Source organism: Seriola dumerili, unplaced genomic scaffold (assembly GCF_002260705.1).
Source record: "Seriola dumerili isolate Sdu_G_001 unplaced genomic scaffold, Sdu_1.0 BDQW01000149.1, whole genome shotgun sequence".
Taxonomy (NCBI): domain Eukaryota; kingdom Metazoa; phylum Chordata; class Actinopteri; order Carangiformes; family Carangidae; genus Seriola; species Seriola dumerili.
The window spans coordinates 9,277,556-9,296,802 of record NW_019174404.1 but is presented as its reverse complement, the minus strand read 5'-3'; the positions used below and the strand labels follow the sequence as shown (position 1 = coordinate 9,296,802).

At 41.6% G+C, this 19,247-nt stretch overlaps 1 protein-coding gene across 1 annotated transcript; it reads right to left on the bottom strand.

Annotated features, from left to right (window-relative positions):
- Positions 1–4,253: 4,253 nt before the first annotated feature.
- Positions 4,254–16,118, bottom strand: e2f2 (E2F transcription factor 2). The gene is made up of 7 exons (XM_022750562.1): positions 15,337–16,118; positions 9,097–9,196; positions 7,861–8,080; positions 7,134–7,295; positions 6,897–7,011; positions 6,366–6,564; positions 4,254–5,925 (listed from the first exon to the last, which is right to left on the bottom strand). The coding sequence occupies exons 1-7, from the start codon at positions 15,598–15,600 to the stop codon at positions 5,651–5,653; spliced, it is 1,335 nt and encodes a 444-aa protein (XP_022606283.1). The 5' UTR covers positions 15,601–16,118; the 3' UTR covers positions 4,254–5,650.
- Between the last annotated feature and the right edge of the window lie 3,129 nt (positions 16,119–19,247).

Genomic DNA, 19,247 nt, shown 5'->3' with positions numbered 1-19,247 from the left:
AAAAGATGTGCACTAAAGTCTCCAGAAGAGAAGCTGGAAAACTCTCTCTTCGCCCTATTGATCATGAAGAAACAATGCCTACTCTTATGAGGAAGTGAAGGCACGCGACGAACTCCAAACAGTGCAGAGCCACATAAATAGGCTTGGTGACCCAATTTAACAGGGCCTCACTCATTGTTTCGGTTGCATGCCTGTATGTATGATACAAGAACACTGGTGAGGGGAAGAGAAAAACTGATGAGAATGAATGCAAACAGTTTGCATGGATACATGTAGGTGTCTATTATTGTATATATTGATATATGTGCAACATATGAGTGTCTGCATGCTCATTTTGCATGAATGTCTGGGCTGATGTAATGCAGAGGCTTGCTGTGTCCCAACAATACCCTCCTTCAGTTTCTTTGCGGCCCCTAGTAAAGAAGCAGAGCCTTTGTGCGTCTGCCAGCCTTCAAGCCTGTTGTCCTGTTGTAAAACTCAGCAAACCGGTCTGCTTAGGCAGTGAACTAACATATAGTGGAGAACACAAGTCCAAGGACGGGGGGTGGGGGGTGGGGGTGGGTGTTGGAGGTGGTGGAGGGGAGAAACGGGGAATCGACAAAGGGAAATAGTTTTGGAAGGTGGAGTGAGTGTGGGAGATGTGCTGCACAGGGAGGAAGACAAAGGTGAAATGACAAGAGGAAAGGAGAAAACGATAGAGAGAAACTTCATTGTCCGAGATCACAAACTGTAGTGACTCACTCAATGTTTTCCTCCTTGTCTCCACCCTTTTCCTTCCTAAACACCACATACTGTACCTACTCTCTGCTACTGCTAATGGCAATTTCACTCTTTATTTCCATCATGAACATGGGCTATACTCCTTTTTTTCTTCACACCAAGTCTCCACATAGCCTGTGAGCAGTTGAAGTTTTGGCTGTCTGGAAGTGAAGTACACCAAATGCAGCTTCTCTCTTTCTCTCTGACGCACACACACCCGCAGCAAGAGAGGTCGTGGCGACATCTTCCAGTAAAGATTGCAGCTGCCAGGATTTCCTTGCTGCTTCCCAGCAGCCCAGAGGAGTAGCATAATGTCTACTAACAACTTTACTGAAAAATCTCCCTCTCCCTCTCCCTCTCCACTCTGCATGTTGACTCAGCTCCACTGGTTCTGCTATCAATTTACTACCCCTGTCAAGCCATGAGGCCCAGGCTTACCGTAAAATACCCCCTCTTCTGGTCAACGCGGTTGACTGAAAATGGGAGGACTGGAGAGAGAAAGAAAGAAAGGGGGGGGGGGGTTGATTTATTGTCTAACATTGTGATTCAAGTTTCCCACTGGAATAATTATGAAGTGTCTTGAACAGGATAGGCCCTCGATTGAAAGCTATTGACCTCAGGAACCTGTGCAATTGCACCAAGAGTATGTGCTAGAAAACACCTTTGATGGTGGTTTGCATCAGATTTAGTGACAGATTTAGTGATCATCCTTGACTCACTGACTGAGGCGTATCAGTCCAGTGTCATGCATTACCTCTCGCCTCTTGCCTGCCAACATATCTGCCCATGAACCCCACCCTCAGAAAGACGTCCTCTCCAGCATGCCCTGTCGTCACACTTGGTATGGCAACAAGAACATTTTCCAGACAGGGACCAGGTAGTCAAACCTGTTTGTGATTCATAGTCCATTATAAAGGCAGAGTTACATAGGATTCACAACGTCACAGTGTCAATCAAGACATTTACTAATAATTCTGAGGAAAAATTTAATTCACATTTTCCTAGAACCATTCCAACAATCTGTTGAATAACTTCAATTTATTCATTGAATATCTGTTGAATAGATAACTAAGTGCTTTTATACCTCCAAGAAGAAAAAAAATGATTTAGAAATGGCCTGTTTAGACCTGCTTAGACGTCATACTTTACCAGAGTCGGTTCAAGGCTTTCAGTGGCTCTAAGTGAGATTGTGTGTGCACCTAAAAGCACCAACTATAGTCACTAAATTGTTCCCACTCTTAATGAAAATAATGTGTCCAGCAGCCTTAAACAATGACATGCAGTGTTTTGGCCACAGGTTGGTGCTGCGCATTGACGAGCTGTCACCTTATTTATGCGATGGCAGCAGCACACAGAAACCCATTGAAGTCTTTTGGCAAATTAAGCATTCAGCTAACAATATTTACTTCAGTCTCTTGTTGTCACAGCAGCTGGTCTGAAGGTGTGACGTAACATAACTGAGGTGCTCTGTTGTTTAGATAGCATGTAAACCACACAGTCGAAGGCTATGTGTGTGTATGTGGTGTCTGACACTTCAGTTTGTGACCTCTTGTTAAACACATGAGCTGTTGTGCGCAACATCTGTTAATAGACACTTAACACTAATACACACCTGATGTTGGCTCAGAAACAGGCACATGCCAGAGTTAGCAAAAAAAAAAACTGGCACAGTGGACCATGTGCAAGCAGAGACAGTCCACTTGCACAAGCTCAAGCCTTTTTTTTCCCTCTTAAGCTCTGCTGACAACATTTGAATGTTCGTCTGTTGTGAGCATACAATAAATGCGTGTTTCCTGTCTTCATACACGTCCTTTAGAGTATAGGGTCCATAAACTTTTGATCGTATATTAAATTACTTTCAATTTATTTGAAATCAAAGCTTTCCAAGACGTTTCCAGACATCTCCCCACTGTGTGATAAATGCACTATCGCAGAGGCGAATGTCCTCCATGGCGTCGTTCTGTGTCCCAGGATAGAGAGATATTGGACAAAAACTTTTAAATCATTCTCTCATATTCTTAATATCCACATTGAACCTGATCCTGTCCTACTCTGAGAGCTGCAAACCTCCATTAGTGGAGGGGCTGAAGCACAAGAGACTCCTTTTACCTCATCCTGTCTTAATTGTACTGGGAAATTCTGATTCCACATCTGTATTAAACAGAGCACAGCCGCAACTTCTCTCCTGTATGTTCTGATTACAGTGAAAAAAATCATTTTGACATTCTGCCAGAAGAAGGAAGTTAACTGTGGCTAAGTGATTTGGCCAATAAACTTCACCTCAAAAGAATAAGGTTCTCTCTGAAGAATAGAGTCACAATAACAATAACATCTGGCTGACCCTTGTCTGGTAACTAAGGAACAACCCACACTGAACACTCCTCGTGTATTCGACTGTCCATTATTACATTTCAGCTTTTTTTTTTTTAATCATTTTCCATTATTCCATTTTAGTCATTCTCAAAGAGAAGTAACACGCAACACTATACACACATATATTAACTAGCAAATCTGTGCTATATTTCCATGCAAATGTATTTCCCCCAGAATGCATTAACCCCATTCCACACTGACCCACTGAACTTTGACCTCCTGCCTGCCCCCTGCCTTTTGTGAGCTTGTTTCCAAAGCAACCAACTCACAAAGAATGATGGGTGGGTTTTGTCTACCTGTCGGAACATGTTTATAGCTCATTCAGTGTCTTTGTCACTCTTCATGTCGGCCCATTCTGCCTCCTCTGGGAATGTCAATTCTTATTAGATCAATATCCTCAGTGGCCATACCCTTGCTGTTTTTAGGCACAGGACTCCATATTTTGATTTGAGCCAGTGAAATGCAATGAGCCCTTATATCAATGGATTTTTCCAGTAAGAGTCAGGTCAGATAAAGGATGACATTGCAGAAGCTAGAAGATTTATTGATGGCGAGCCTAGATGAAAAAAAGAAAAGTTCAGTGAGAAGAAGTGAGAACTAAATTAAAAAAAAATGCAATAGAAACTACAGGTTTCTGACATGGAAAGTGATTAAAATAAAAATGGATCATAATTCCAAGTGTAAACCATGGCTTTAGTATTTATTTAATAATTTCAAACAGACCACACAATATTACAAAATATTAAGTGCTGCATGTCATACAAAAAACAGTCGTGCCCTCTGCAGAAAGGCCAGTATCAACTTCCAAAAAATTTCAGAAAAAAATAGGTATAAATACAAAACAAATTATGTACAAATACCAGAAAAATAATGCTCATCAAAAAAAAAAAAAACTACAAATTCTGAATTCACATTCTCTAATCTACACTGTAAAAACACACACACAAACACACCATGACACCCATTTCCCAAGCTATCAAATACACACACACACAAGCACACGGTTTCAAGTTTTGTTAGGACAGGACAGTTAGCTTATCTCTGCAATGTAGAGGGAAAGCCAAAAATACATCAGCATGAAATTCAAATTTCCAAATGTCTAGAATGCTTTAAAAAAAAAAAAAAAAAAAAACTTTAACAGATAAAAGTTGCAACCGCTCTGATCTCAGGTGCACGTCTCTGACATTGAAAAAAGGGTTGCACCATAACATGAGGGAGAGCATTCATGGGCCTAAATTCTGAACAGTTAAGATCAAATCCTCATTGTTTCTTTTGCTGTTTAATCAACAGACTTCATTCATTTCAGAACAAGCAGAGGAAAAAGAAAACGTTCCTCTTATTAAACCTTAATTACATTAATTAACTGACCTTCCACCACACCTGCAACACAGATGTTGGATTTCATTCTTTTGGGTTATTTCCTCAGAAATACAATAGTAGTTTTACACAAGCAAATAAAAGAAAATCATCAATTAAAATTCCGCTATCAATTGGGGAGAAAACTGGATTTGAAACCAAAGCTGCTAAACCTACAAGACAGAGCGTGTGATCCTCTTGTTCTGCCACCATTATCGGTCACTTAACTCTGGCTGTGGGTCCAGTATCGGGTGTCTCAACCTGCATAGATTGGCACACAGCGCAGCACCAAACAGGTACAAGGCCTGACGTAAAGCTTAAGGCAGGAAAGAGCAAACTTGATTAGACAGACGCAACATCAGCACTTTCAAAATCAGTTGTATGTCTAATTTCTATGCTCAGATTTCACACGATACTGCATGTTCAAGCTGTAGATGCAAGCGGATCTACAAGGCTGGTGTTAAACAAGTGATTCACAGCTTCATTTGGTCCGTGTTGAAGACACTAGGACTCCTACAAAAACACCCTGTGAATGGTTCTTCATGGCTTTAGCTTTCTCACATCCAGTGATTGAATCCTGTAAAGCTGCACGGCAGTTAAAGCTGACATAATACAAGGCTGCCCCCTACGGGCCAAAGACTGGCACAAACATTTAGACTTTGGAAACAAGGAAGAAAAAGAAAAAATAAAAGTTCCTGAGATGTCACACCGTAAACACCGCCTGATACCCAAATGTTATCAGGTCTTTCGCTGTTGCTGTGATATGCATAATAACTCCTGTGTTTGTATGACGTTACAAATGTTTATCTTCGTAGCACAATCTGAAAATGTGACAGAAAGTCCAAAACAATCCCTGCTTTTTAAACAGTGTTTCCGTATGGTTGGAGGTTACACCAATCAGTGTTGATCTCAGTCTTACCCATCCTCCCTGTCTGGGCATTTTTTTTTTTTACAATTATATTTACAATTGTTATTTTTACTTTATTAAAATTAATTAAAGGGGGTAAACCACCCTTTTGGAATCATTGACATTAAAACAGGCATGGCAAAAACAAAGAGTGATGGCTTCATAGTGTAATATTTCCTACTTCGAGAAGGCATTCAATTCAATATTTCCCCCTCTTCCTCTTAAATTTTTTCCCCCACCTCCTTCATCTGGACCTCAGCTGGACAACAAATCTCCAAGATCATAGGTGTCGAAGAAATCTGACACTCCCTCGCCATCCTCCAGGCTCCAGAGGTAATCGTTGTGGTCCAAGGGTGGAGAGAAACTGACAAAGGGTGTGTTGGGATCTGGGGTGAATGAGGTGCCAGGAAGCTGGTCCTCTGTGATCTGCAGCAGGCTCGGGGGCAAACCCAACAGGCCCTCTACGTCCAGCAGAGAGGAACTGGAGGCTGCAGCTGAGGAGGTGGCTGGAGCTGCTGTAGACATGGCGCCTGTGTTTTGAGGAAAGGACAGAGCAGGGGAGAGGCTGAAGTTTAGTTCTGTGTGGCTGAGTGTGGGGTTCTACTGCGCAACTCTACAGTTTAACAGCATGTGACCACAAAATGTCATGTCTACTGAGCTTTAGAGGTTCCGTTGAGCACATGTTTGAACTCGGGACTGAGTCTAGCTGTTCACCTCTGCTTCCAGTCTTAATTTTAAGCTAGGCTAATTCTCTCCTGGCTCCAGCTCCTCAGCTTACAGGCAGACACTGATATTCTCAACTACTGCAACACAGCAAGAAAGAAATACTAAGAGTATAAATGTCAAAATTATTATTATTTTAATCTTTGGAGTGCATGACTAAAAACCTGTGCCTCCTCAATCTGGACAGTTAGTGCTAAAGTCAGAATCCTACAGTGCGGTACGTGACCCTTCAGAGACTCCAGCTTACATTCGACAGGCTCCTCTTTGATGGTGTAACTTGGTGGTGCCACTGGTGTTACAGTTGGAGGGCAGAGGGGCTGAGGGAACTCCTTTTTAGGGGTGACAGCGCTCTTCACTGGGCTAGCATCTTCAAGACCCTCCTCTGGACACAGGTAGACTTCAATGGGGCCGTTCTTACTCTTTAAATAGATCTGTAATGACCCCTGCTGTAAGGAGAAAGGGACACAGATTGCTATTTAGCACATCAGACACACTAGTTTACTAGTTACTAGTTTCCTTGCTTGTATTTCATTTAGCTTTCTTTTAGTTTTAACCAACAAAAAATGTGTTTGTACAATCATTAATGATCTGGGTTACTCAATGTTCCTGCCAAACTAATTTGTCTTAAAACTTTTTACAAGACTAACATCCATCTGACAGCAATATCGACACATTATAAAAAATTCACATTGAGTGCAGAGGCCTACAAACTGAAAGAGGTGAGAAGGAGGAAACAAGCAGAACACAGTGTAAAATTCAAACAAAGATGCGCTCTCACCCCCGCTGTGTCTGGCACCTCCAGCTTGGTCTCAGCTGGGGCCTTGACGGCAATGACTGTCTGGTCTCGGAGACTGCCGATGGAGCGGATGTCCTGGTATGTCACATAGCCAAACGTGCAGTGCGGGGTCAAGGGTAACAACAGCAACAGATATTAGGTGGATGTACGCTTTGTAACCAAACACAGGAGAGTTGCAGCGGGAATGTAATCAAACACCGAGACGTATGTAAAGGATATCTCTGATTGTCTTTATATTCAGTGAGTTGTTTGAGCTGTGTGGTGCTGGAGTGAATCAGTTCATCCAGAGATCTCTCTGCTCGCTCCAGGTCTCCCAGCTCTTTCCTCAGGGCACAAGCCTTCTCTCCTCCACCTGCACCGCCCTCGAATACATCTCCAACCCTGCAGGACCACACATAAGCATAGAAATAAGCAAAACAAAAAGCATGTTTGATGATTTGATTTGATTGCATTGAAATGAGTAACAGTGCAGATGGTGTAACAGATAGTAAGCTTTCTAAATGGTGGTGATTCAGCGTTGTCTAAAGATGTTCTAATGTCTAGTTACAGCCACTAGGTGGCAGATGTGTGAGCAGGAATCCATACACTGAGTTGCTGCTATGCAATCCAACACAACAGCTCTTCAATAAACACAACCTTTGTGGAATGTGGTTTCACTTTAGTTGTGACTGTGTCAGAGAGCTGTTGATCATTTGGAGACTGTAGTTTATGGTGTTGTACTGCTGGGTTGCTTTTTTTTTTATTGAAATCTTCAGAAGTTCTTGCATCAAATGCTGATAAAACTGTGTTGTTGACAGATTTATTAACAAGAGCCATGATCTGACCAGAGACAGTGAATGCATCTAAATGTCTGACCCATTTCCCTCCAACTATGTCTTCTATTAGCTGGAATTTCAGATTATTCTCATTCTGGTTATTAAATCTCTGCTGATCCATTTCGACTCACAGCCATTGGATGTTATTCTTTGATTTTTTTCTGATCAGCTGGACTCCCTCGAGGACGTTGGTGATGTCATAGATGCGTCTCTTCTGGACCTCCAGAACCTCGGTGGCCCAGTTCAGGTCAAGAACTCCATCAGGAGACTCAGCAATCAGACCCACAAATTTCTTAGTCAGCAGGCCCAAGGAGGTGTCGTAGCGCGTCCGCTCACCTGGAGACTTTGGAGCTGAGGGGCGAAGATGCAGACAAATGGAACGTGAGGGGAGAACGGTGTGAAGCAGAGCAGATATTTAAGCATGTACTTGAGGTGCACATATATCCTGTTTTTCTGAACTAATTTGAGTACTTCATTCAGTTGATCAGCTGATGTGGAGTACTGATTCAGATACTTACATTAGTCATTCAAGCTTTTGTCAACAGTATACCATGAAAACAAACTCTTTTATGAATGTGTCTTTCTTCCTGTCTGACTCATTTTGCATTCTGTTTGATATCTCATTCATAGATAAATCATTTTATTCTATTGTGCATGGTATTTGAAATAGAAAAATGAATAATAATCCCTGATGGTACTGTCTGCTGTGTGCAATGCTGAACTGTCCCCATCTCCCACGAGAGGACACTGTGCCATTGTATCATGTGCCAAAACTTTGTCTAAAACCAAGTTTTCATTTTCTAATCCGTCATAATAATGGGTCTAATAATTTGACAAACTTTAGTTTCTGGGGCTCCTGAGTTCCTGGGACATTTAGTCCATGTGCTGCTTTTCTCTCTGGTTAAAAGAGCTTCCATCCTTTAAGATAACGTCTCCACAACCCATCAAGCTGCCCTCTTTGAGCATTTCCCCCATACAGTCTCCCAAAGTGCCCCGTCCACTTACCCTTAACACCTAGTTCCATCCCCTTAACAGCCCCTTTTGGATTGTGACCATTGTAAAGAACTGTAATTATACTACTTCCTGACTTATCTCTTTTGTACAGTATTTTATTGTCTTTTTTCACATGATTTTGTTGTCATTGCTATTTCCTGTTTTAATAATCCTATTGTGTCTCCAGCTCTCTCTTTGAATGACCTCTACCTTTTTCTACTGTAAAATAAAAAATAGAAGCTTTGACAAGAATAGAAGGACTTCTAACTCAGCATAGATACCAACACTAGTATTAGTGCACCTCTCGTATGTACCAGGAAAATCCACTACATTACACTTCCTCCCCTCACATCTGATCCACGCCGTGTACTCACTCCTTGGACTTGGTACCCTGGTTGTGATGATGCCTTTGCCTTTTGGCGTGCGGAACTCTGGGAGATAAAGAGGGTCCTCTAGATCCAGCTTCCTTTTAGCCTAGAGAGCAGAGAGTTTACATCCGTTATAAAAAAAAAAAAAACAGGAACATTTAAGAGCCAAGAGCAAAGAGTAACCATTTGGTCATCATAAAAATATACCAAGTGTGAATAAGGTTCCTCGTTTGACTTCCTTGCCAGTCTATAGTCTGCTGGAAACAATCTGCCATGCTTCCTACTTAACAAACCTCACTGACTTTCCATAAGGACAAGTTAAATTGTTAAAATGTATTGTGTAGGGTCAGTCCAGCCCTTCCATGAAACTGTGACATCAATGCTGGCCAAAGTGCTAAATAGGGGGGAGGGTGGGGTGTTGAAAAGTGCTGTGTCGTAAATGTGCCAACAGCCCTCAAGTGCAGAAACAAAGCACTCACACTTTCCCAAGCACTTCAAGAAGGGCTGATTTTGTGTGTGTGTGTGTGTGTGTGTGTGTGTGTGTGTGTAGGGGGGGTTTCAAGTCTCAACCCACTGCCTACAAAACTCCAGGAAATCCCTGGAATCACTCAATGACCTCTCCTCCCCCTCTCGAGCCTCCCTACATCGCCTTTCTTCTACAGCTTAACACACAAACACGATTACCTGACTATAACTGTAATGCATCATGCATTCCAAGGCCTGTAGCCTCAACTGAAATCTCTCTCTCTCACACACACACACACACACACACCCTTTGGACCCCAATATAAACTAATGTGACCATTAGTTTTTGCAATGACCTACATAACAAAAGTGAAAGTCACAAGGACACAGCCTCCCTCTTGAAGGATTAAGAAATGACCAACTGTCTGAAAAATGCCAACTTGCGCAAATTGGCGACACCCGAACACGCAGCATTCCTGCCAGTGAATTGTTAACACCAACAAACGTTGACAGTGGACAGGAAAGTTTGCAGTCAATCAGTATGTCATTCCTCCTTCACGCAAGACGCACACTCAAAAACACACTGGTGACTGAGCTCATGAAGCGTGGGATTTCAGCTTGGCGTTACTGAGGCTGCTGGGTAATTTGTAGCATCTGGTTAGGACCTCACCTTTTCTGTATTCTCCTTTCCTCCAAGTCTCTTAACAAACACAACTACAATTCCCTTTTTTTTTTGTCACTGCAGTGAATAAGAAGCCAGTGAGCTGCTTTGCCTAATCGGTTTAGGCAACTGACAACAGTTTTCAGAGATGGAAAAAGTGGCGCATTGACTTAACCACGTGTGGATGCGCCCGAGCGAGTGTGGGGATAATAAAGGCAGCCATTGTCCCAGTGTGCTCCCTGACATGTCCACCTGTTGACTGGCGACATCTGGAGCAAGTACAGCAAGTGTACGTGCTGTTGGCAGGGCGGCTTTTAATCCCCACAGCACACAGGCAGCCGCACGGACACTTCAGCAGGACACAAAGAGACACAGGACCGGACAGTGACCAGCTACTTTGTAACAAAATGGTAGCTGTTAACACTTGTGGGATTAAAACCTGTGTTGTTTGTTTGTTTGTTTGACAATAGCTGTCAAACACAAAGGGCTCACAGAGGGGAATTAGGAACAGTGTCTACAAAGTGACGGCTGTGGTTTAAAGTTCTTTCTGGTTCAATCACAAAAACCTTGACATTTAATAAAGTGGAGCTTCATAACTTCCGCAACCTAGATGTGCAGATCAAACTGCACCACATCTACATTTTTCAGGCTCGCAGGTCTGCGCTTTAGAAGTCACAGCCACAGGCACGGTGACATGTTGTAAGAGGGAACCAACGGTTTCACCCTGCAGCTGTACGGGTTAAGGTGGGGGCTTGGGTGCTCCTTTTTTGCATGATGGATTTCTCTGGTGAGTCAACCATATTACGCAAACACAACTTCATTTAAGTAGAAAGCCAGGGTGTGCTTCTTTCAGTATAGATATATATGAGAGAAAAATGCAGTTATTACAAATGGTAATTTAAGGTCAAACACGCAGGCATGTTGCCTGAAACACAGTCATTTCAGGACACACAAAAGGTCATGAAAGAATAACCTGATGAATCTGATCATCAGGTTAGTCTTAGAGAGACAGCTGGACATTGTGTGCATCATAATTAATATAATAAGCATGTTATTCTATTTTAAACTCCCGAGTTACTGTGCAGCAGGCCACTCCTGTGAGAGGCCTGAGTCAACTAGCCTCCTACTACCTCTTTATCTCACAAACCCGGCAGTATCACCCCACTCACGTTTGCTATAACCTCACCCTGCTTGCCTGCCCAGTTACACCCAAGCACTGCACATGGCAGTCTCTGTTTGTTGTACATTCTTTGGCTGATTCCCGCTGTCTCTGCCACTGTGGTGAAATCTTCCACATTGGTATTTCACACACAAAGTCAGAGTCACGTGAAGGACTTCTGCTGCCGGGCCTCTCCTCAAACCAACAAACCTTGTCAGTCGAGCTGCATGGGACTCAGATTCCATCCAAGTCAAGGGCAAGTTACAGTATGCCTGCAAAGAGCTACTCCTTCCTTACACAAACCCCTCACTACCACACCCTTGGGTAGTCAATAGAAAAACAATGGCTACATTGCTGAAAATGTCAATGTGTCCCTCAAGGGAAGAAAGAGAAGGGTGGATCTGCCCATTTGGGTTGCCGGTGCAGGGGGTAGGGGGTAGTGGGCTGCTTTGAAATGCAAACTCCCCCAATTGAGGACATTATGCTCCAGGGCCAGCGCTGGCCTGAGGCGGCGGTAAAACAAGGTGAAGGATAATTTTGGGTGAATGCATACAATTGGCAATGTGGCCAATGTCACACCCAGGCGACATCAGTGTCAACGGGGGCTAACTACATGGGTTCCAAGAAGGACGGATCCAGGAGGTGATTCAAGGCAGCACTGAAGGTTATAGGAAAACCTCACAGAAGAGCTGTGTGCTCCTACCTAGTGGCAGAAAGAGTAATTCATGAAAATGATTTGAATGCTTATGCAGTTTTGCAGATTGTGAACATTCCGTGAAAATCTGGGAACACGCACACGTGACATAAAGCAGGGAATAAGTGGGACATTGTCTCCGGCGATCGACATAATGCAGATGCATCTTCTGGCCAAACTGGCACTCGGCTGTAGTAAACATTACTTGCTGTATCTGAAACAGACAAATTCATTCATCTGTGTTGCTGCAGAGCACTGAGGATGAGGTCTGATGTGAAAGCAGCTGTCAAATCCAGACAGCCCCTGGACTTTGGAGGGAGGACTGAACACATTTACATCACTATCAAGCTGAAAGGAAACAGAGCAACGCAACATTATCAACCGTTAATATACCCTGGTTAAGACTCACATGACAATCAGTAACACATTGCCTTTTACTACACTTAGCATGATTAACAATTATAGGCAGAATCTCTTCAGCTGAAGTCAAACATTAACTTTTTTTTGGGAGTGTTTTTGAAAGCACGTGCCCCGTGAGCAAGCTTTCAAGTGTAGGATCACACATGAATGATGCATAGCCTTGTTTAGTTATGTTTGTACTTAAAGGAACTCAGGTTCTAACACTGAGCCAAGCATCCTGTACCACAGTCAAAAAAAGCTCAAAAGAAAGTGGTAATTATGCTGTTTAATTTGAAGGAAGTGAGCTGCACATGAACAGGCGACACTTCCTGTAAACATAAGACCCATGACTGAACACGCACTCAAGCTGCTGTGTCAGCAAGCACTTATGTATCATATCAAATGTATGTTGCATAATAGCTGCCCTTAGTCATGACAACACATAAAACCACATGCCAAATAATTATTCAGAAACATTACTATGTATTTACTCTTTTTTATCCCTTTAATTATCATAATGATGACGCATTTGCATTGTTTGATAGTCATGTACTGTTAGTGCACACATCACTGAACCTAACACAGCCACTTCATGTCCAAATGAATAAAGTGACTACAAATTAAGTCTCTGCCTTTTATAGTTCGTAAAGAGAAAGACAAAAAAGATCACTCTCAGCTCTGTGGCTGAAAGCTGAAGCCCACCTTCATTTGGATACTGCTCTGTGCATCTAAATCTCAGTATTTAGGGAACCGGCAGTAGAGACAATATGTTCTAGTATTCGAGAAACGACCCTGAATGACTCAACTTTGTGTGCGCTGCCATCAGTACTTTAGAAATGCAGGTCTGTATCAGAGAACGATAAGATCCCAAAAAAATGTTAGACCAAAAAAGAGGAAGCGGTGAGATGATCATCAGTGGGACACCAACCCTTGTGTCGCTGTCGTTTTTAGATATAGGAATTAAATGGGCATCACTAGCCTTGATGTTCCTTTACTCTTTTTTTTTTTTTGCTCTGAACGAGACATATATTAAAAAGTTTCACCCAATCAACTACTCATAGTATAATACGTCTACAAGACACACACACACACACACACACACACACACACACACACACACACACACACACACACACACACACACACACACACACACACACACCGGAAAGTTTACCTAATTCACTGAAAAGTGCTGGGGAAGTTTCATAATTATGGGACTTTGGGACTTTTGAAACCTGCTGTGTAATTTCAAAAGTGCATTGCTCTTTCTCACCTCAATGAAGCTCTCATTGTGGTGATCAATGATTTTTTTTTTCCACCAGCTGTCATGTACACCTGTGTACACCAGCCCTGCAAGTCACTTAAAAATCGAAGTTAATATGTTCACGATAAATCCAAACACACTGAGTGTATTGGATGTATGGCAGAGAGGAAGAATAGACAACACAATTATCAGTGTGAAAACACCCTGTCCATTGTGGCTTCTTATCTTCAATTCATCTACATCATCAACCCTGTCAGCCCACATTCTATATTAGTCTGGGTCAAACTATCTGTCACATGAAATGGTCTTAATGCTGGATTAAAAGAGGGGATAACATTTTTATGTATCATTCTACCATGTGACATGTACAAATCCATGAATACATACAGGCATGAATCGCAATTAAGTTCACCTTAGCATATGATAAGCCAGGTGGCAGCCTATTTCTTTACTTACGTCCAACTAATCCTCTTGAAGGGCCTATTAGTAAATACAGGCGTAAGGGCTAGGGGGTTAACATGAGATTTGGACCCGCTGCACACACTCTAACCCCTAACCCCCTTTAGCTTTACTGCAATTCACTAAATCTAAAAGGACTTCAGGGCTGGCGAGAAAGGAGGAGACCAATATAACAAACAACAGCAGGTGTGGAGCACTAACAAGTCTCTGAGTGCGATCCAATCCTCTCAGATCATCAAGCTTTTCAAATAATCCTTCAGCAATAAGAAGCATACTGCCTGTAAAATGGCTGGAATACAGTTCTCATTTCATTTTTCCTACATAAACAATTCACTTGATGTACATGAAGCTTTTTAGTGTTTCTAAGAGAACTTTCCACCTGAGCATACACACGTCAGTTCCCAGGAAAACATGCCAGTTGTCCGGTTATGACCTCTGACCTCCAGCTCCTTCCTACAGTGAGATGAACAGGTTACACAGGTCCTGTGTTGCCTTAATGACAGGTGCAGTAGGAGCAGCTGTCATGTAGGTGTGATCACAAAAAAAACTGTCCAAATAAGAGTGTGAGCTACAGCTCGGGAATATTTCTTCTCAAATTAGATCTGATTTTCAGTTCCCAAAATGGTTAAAAGAAGATAAGAGACGAGTGTAAAATACTGTGTTTACATTAGTGTCATCTGCTTGGTCACCCCCCAGCATTGTTTGATTGTGTACCCCTGCTGCCCCAGCTATCTCCCACTGCGGGGGCCACTCATCCTTCCTTTTCATAAGAGAGGGGCCCCACCACTATCAACTACCCCCCTCCTCCCTATCAAACACACACACACAGCGTTTGGTCTTGTCTAGCTACAGCTGGACTGCGGGAAAAGATGTCACACAACTTAACATGGCAGCCAAAGGGAACACACCAATTCATACACATCCAGCAGCAGACACAGTGGCTCCTCTGTGTCTTATCACGTCAAAACATATTTGAATGTGCCCCAAACGTTGCTAAAACGCGCATACCAATGGAAATTATGAATTATTCCGCCCACACACAGGCACAGAGATCACTGTGCTGGACACTGAATCAATGATTCGTTATTAAAATGTGTGTAAATGTAGTGGAAGCTTGTACTCGTAGTGTGTGTTTGGTTCTTTACCGGCAATCGCCCGGAGGATGATCTGATGGGTTTAGCCTCTGGTCCGTGGGGGGTTGAATACAGGCTGTTGGCTCTTTGTTCGGCCGCGGTGGTGTTGCAGATCTGGGTGAAATAGCCAACCGGTACCGTGTTCATCGGCGGGCTGGACAGTACGGTGCCGAGCAACTCTGCCTTGGACAAAACCTTTACCTTCTGCTGAGGGCAAGACAGACCCACTGCTGGCCGACAAGATGCCGGAGAGACGCCTTTTGGCATTCGCATCATTTTCCTGAGTGAACTAAATTTAACCGGATCGGTCAGGCGGAGGGGGAAGTGTGCTGTTGGCTTAGCACACTGATCAATGCTCTGCTAAATCGTTCCCTATTACCGGCGACCTGCTGCACTTACAGGCTTCCTATGAAAATATATTTCTAATATAACGAAGGAGCCAAGAGCAACTCACACAGCTGAAACCAGCCTATTCAATTCGAAATGCACGAATTAAACATGCAATCCAGGCGTATTTAGTAGTAATAATCGTTAGTACATACAGCCGACTGGTCGGTGTTGTTATCCTTTGTCCGGTAACAAAGTGCAGAGGAAACTTTCCTTACAAGTTATTGTTAAAAATCGCTGCCTAAATAAGTGAACAGTGTCATCGATCCAGTATTTTAAAGTCCAGATACCAGAGGTCTTCCAGGTCTCAGTGAGCTCAGGTTGCAGTTTGAGATTTACAACTTATTGTGACCCCCCCTCTGATGCAGAATCCGACCCGGTCTGTGATTCCTGTTCGTCCACCTCAGAGCTCCGCTCTCCATACAAGAGGACAAGAGCTGGCGAAGAACAGCTTTTTTACCGCCAAACTTCGTCCCGCGAAATTTAGATCTCCCGCGGTTAGAACTCGTATCTGATTGGCTCACGGCACGTTCTGCGTGTCACATTTGCATAAAACAGTTGTTGAGGGACGAAGCTCGTCCTCTTAAAGGGACAGTAGCACAAGTTTGGGACATAATGTTCCTTTATTACAAGGGTTAAATTGGAGACAATGACCACTTATTAGTTTGAATATGAATGACTCCAGTGTATATAATCAGACATATAAATAGACAGCTGTCGCTTCTCTGCTAGCACACTTTTTGTGGTTGTTATATAAAGATATTGTAAGATTTATTGTATCATTATAAGATATTGTTATAAGATATGGTAAGCAAGAATTTGACCCACATCTAGCATCATAGTCCACCTTAAACTGCAATTTCCATGCTTAGCCATAAACACAAAACCCTGTTGTTTTGTGGGCATGTTGTTTTTAAATCATCAGAACTTTATTCTGTATTCTAGATCACAGATTTTACATATGAAAAATTGCGTCAAAACATGTATAATTTCTTTGATGTAATGATGCATCCACAAATTTGGATCGTTATATTTGAATATCTAACTGATGAGTTAGGTCTAAGTGGAACAATCATGAAAATGTGTATTAATAATGAGTTAGGTCTAGCCTCATTCAAGAAGTGGAACAATCAGATAGAGTGCATATAACTTTCAAAAAGTGGGGAATTTATTTATTTAGTTATCAATACACAATAAAATACTTATATTAGAAATTAGACACATAGACTTTTAAGGCCAATGTTGGGAACAATAAATATAAATATAAATCTAAATAGATATGAATAATATGTAATTATGTATAGAAATGGTTTTCCTGGATCATCTTTATATAGTAAGAAAGAAGCTTTCATTCTTTATATGGGAATCAATATTCTATCTGATGAAAGTGTATAGTGGCCTAGTGCAAGGTGTTCCTGGGGATAGTTTGTAGATGATAATTGGATTCATTCAGTAGCACTCTTGCTTATTGGCTCAGAGGAGATATTGAAAGAAAACAACCCCTCCCCCATCCACAGCTACCACCCAAGCCATATGACTTGACACCCATTGGCCAAGGCAAAGAGGACTCCCAGCCAAAGCAAGCCTATTGTCATGCCTCTATTTGAACTATATTTCAAATTATTTCAAATCAAATTCAAATATACTGTGCTAGATAAGTTCATTATATTGTATTCACTCAAGATAGTTCATGATGACTGTAAAGCATATACAAAAGGCTAAGGGGAGGGGGAGAGAAAAAGCTGACACAGTGAGCTGCTTATTACACTTAGATAAGATAGTTTTTTATTGTCTGTTGGTTAAGAAATTTGCCTTGTAGACATTGCAACATTAAGCAGATGGTAGAGACTAGAAATACTAACAGAACTGTCACAGTGATCTCCACATAATGCAATTCACACCATCTCCACCCCCTGTCTCATCCTCTTTTGAACTACACTACGAAATGCAGTACAACTCATTAGTGGTGTTTGCACAATCCATAGAAAGTTAGGGGTGTTCACACTTTCTCCCAATTCTGTGATCCCTTTTTGCAATCTCTCTGTACACTGCACCTGTCCTGAGTTATTTCAGTGTTATCCCATATTAATTTCCCTGCTAAAGTAGCACACGGAAGTTAATGGCATGAATTATTTTGGTTGGATTTAAAGTTCTACTGTTAAAAAAAAAATCTGTCTCACATGTTAAGTTATGTGGTGAAGTTTTTAATGCATGTTTTCCTTGTCTACTTAAAGAGACTGGGCTGGTCAGGAGCAAGTGCTGATATAGGCCTCCGTATAAATAAGTTTGACCTAAGTGATCCTCATGACACCTGTTGGGCCAAAATATAAGTAGATCAGTACAGTTTTGACACAATTTTTTATATTCATATAATTATAATTATTATTAATTGAATGCTGTTTTCTAAACTGAAAAAAACTTTAATCGAGTTCACATTGGATTTAAATGGTGCAAAATAAATGTCTTGTGTGTTTAAAGTCATTGTAAGTATAGTGTGAATTACCTCACACTGGGGCTAGACAAATGTGCTGTCACATCAACACATATACGTAATGTCTATAGTAATGCAGCTTCTTGTTTGAGACATGCCAACATTTGTTCATGGTATGGCCGCACTGATTCTGAGCTAATTGTATGTAGCTCATGTGACTGATGAAATCCTTGGATTACATTTTAGCCTGAGTTGCTTTGTTCTTCACTTCATGCTTACTAATCACTGTGTGGTATCAAACCAATTTGGATTTGTAGCATGGCCAAAGCTTAGTGCTTACATCCTGGGATGTCATGAGAACAGAGTTGTTGCATCCTCGTCCAACACTCCCATCTTGTGGTGTAGACTGGTAGCTCTTCTGCATTACTTTGGCCTCAACCATCATTACTGGTTCATCTTTATACTGTTTAAAAAAAACATAAATGATGCAGCCTGTTGTTTTAAGTCAGTCAAATTATATTCTAACAAAATGTGTGAAGTAGATAGAAAATAATGAACATGTGTTTAATTTGGTCGAATACAATAACCATGCGAAAAATAAAAATATATAATATAATGTTTATTATTGATTAATAATAGATTTCACCCTATGCTATTGTCTGTAATTGTAATATAAATTTGGGTGTTCATGATATATTGTCATCTCAATTACATTCTTAGGGTGAGTTCAAGATTTCTTAACAGTCTTAACAATAAATTAATAAATGAATAAAAAAACAACTAAGTAATTATATAAAATATAGTCCACAGAGGTAGTATCTATTGCAAAGTGATATGATAGAGTTCACACCTTATCTTAATATCTGTGTGAATGTACAGTAAGTTTGAACTTTCATTGAGTCAATAATCTATTTTTGCCACTAGATGGAGTTGTAACCTCATTATTTCCAGTACGCTGAAGGTTAGAATTGGGTCAACTGTTTGACAATTCAACATATTATTGTTTGGTTTGTTGTCTGTAAATAACAAGACAGGCTATAAAACCACAAAACATTTCTCTATTGTTGCTGATTAACCAGATGAGGCACTGGTCATATGTGCCAAC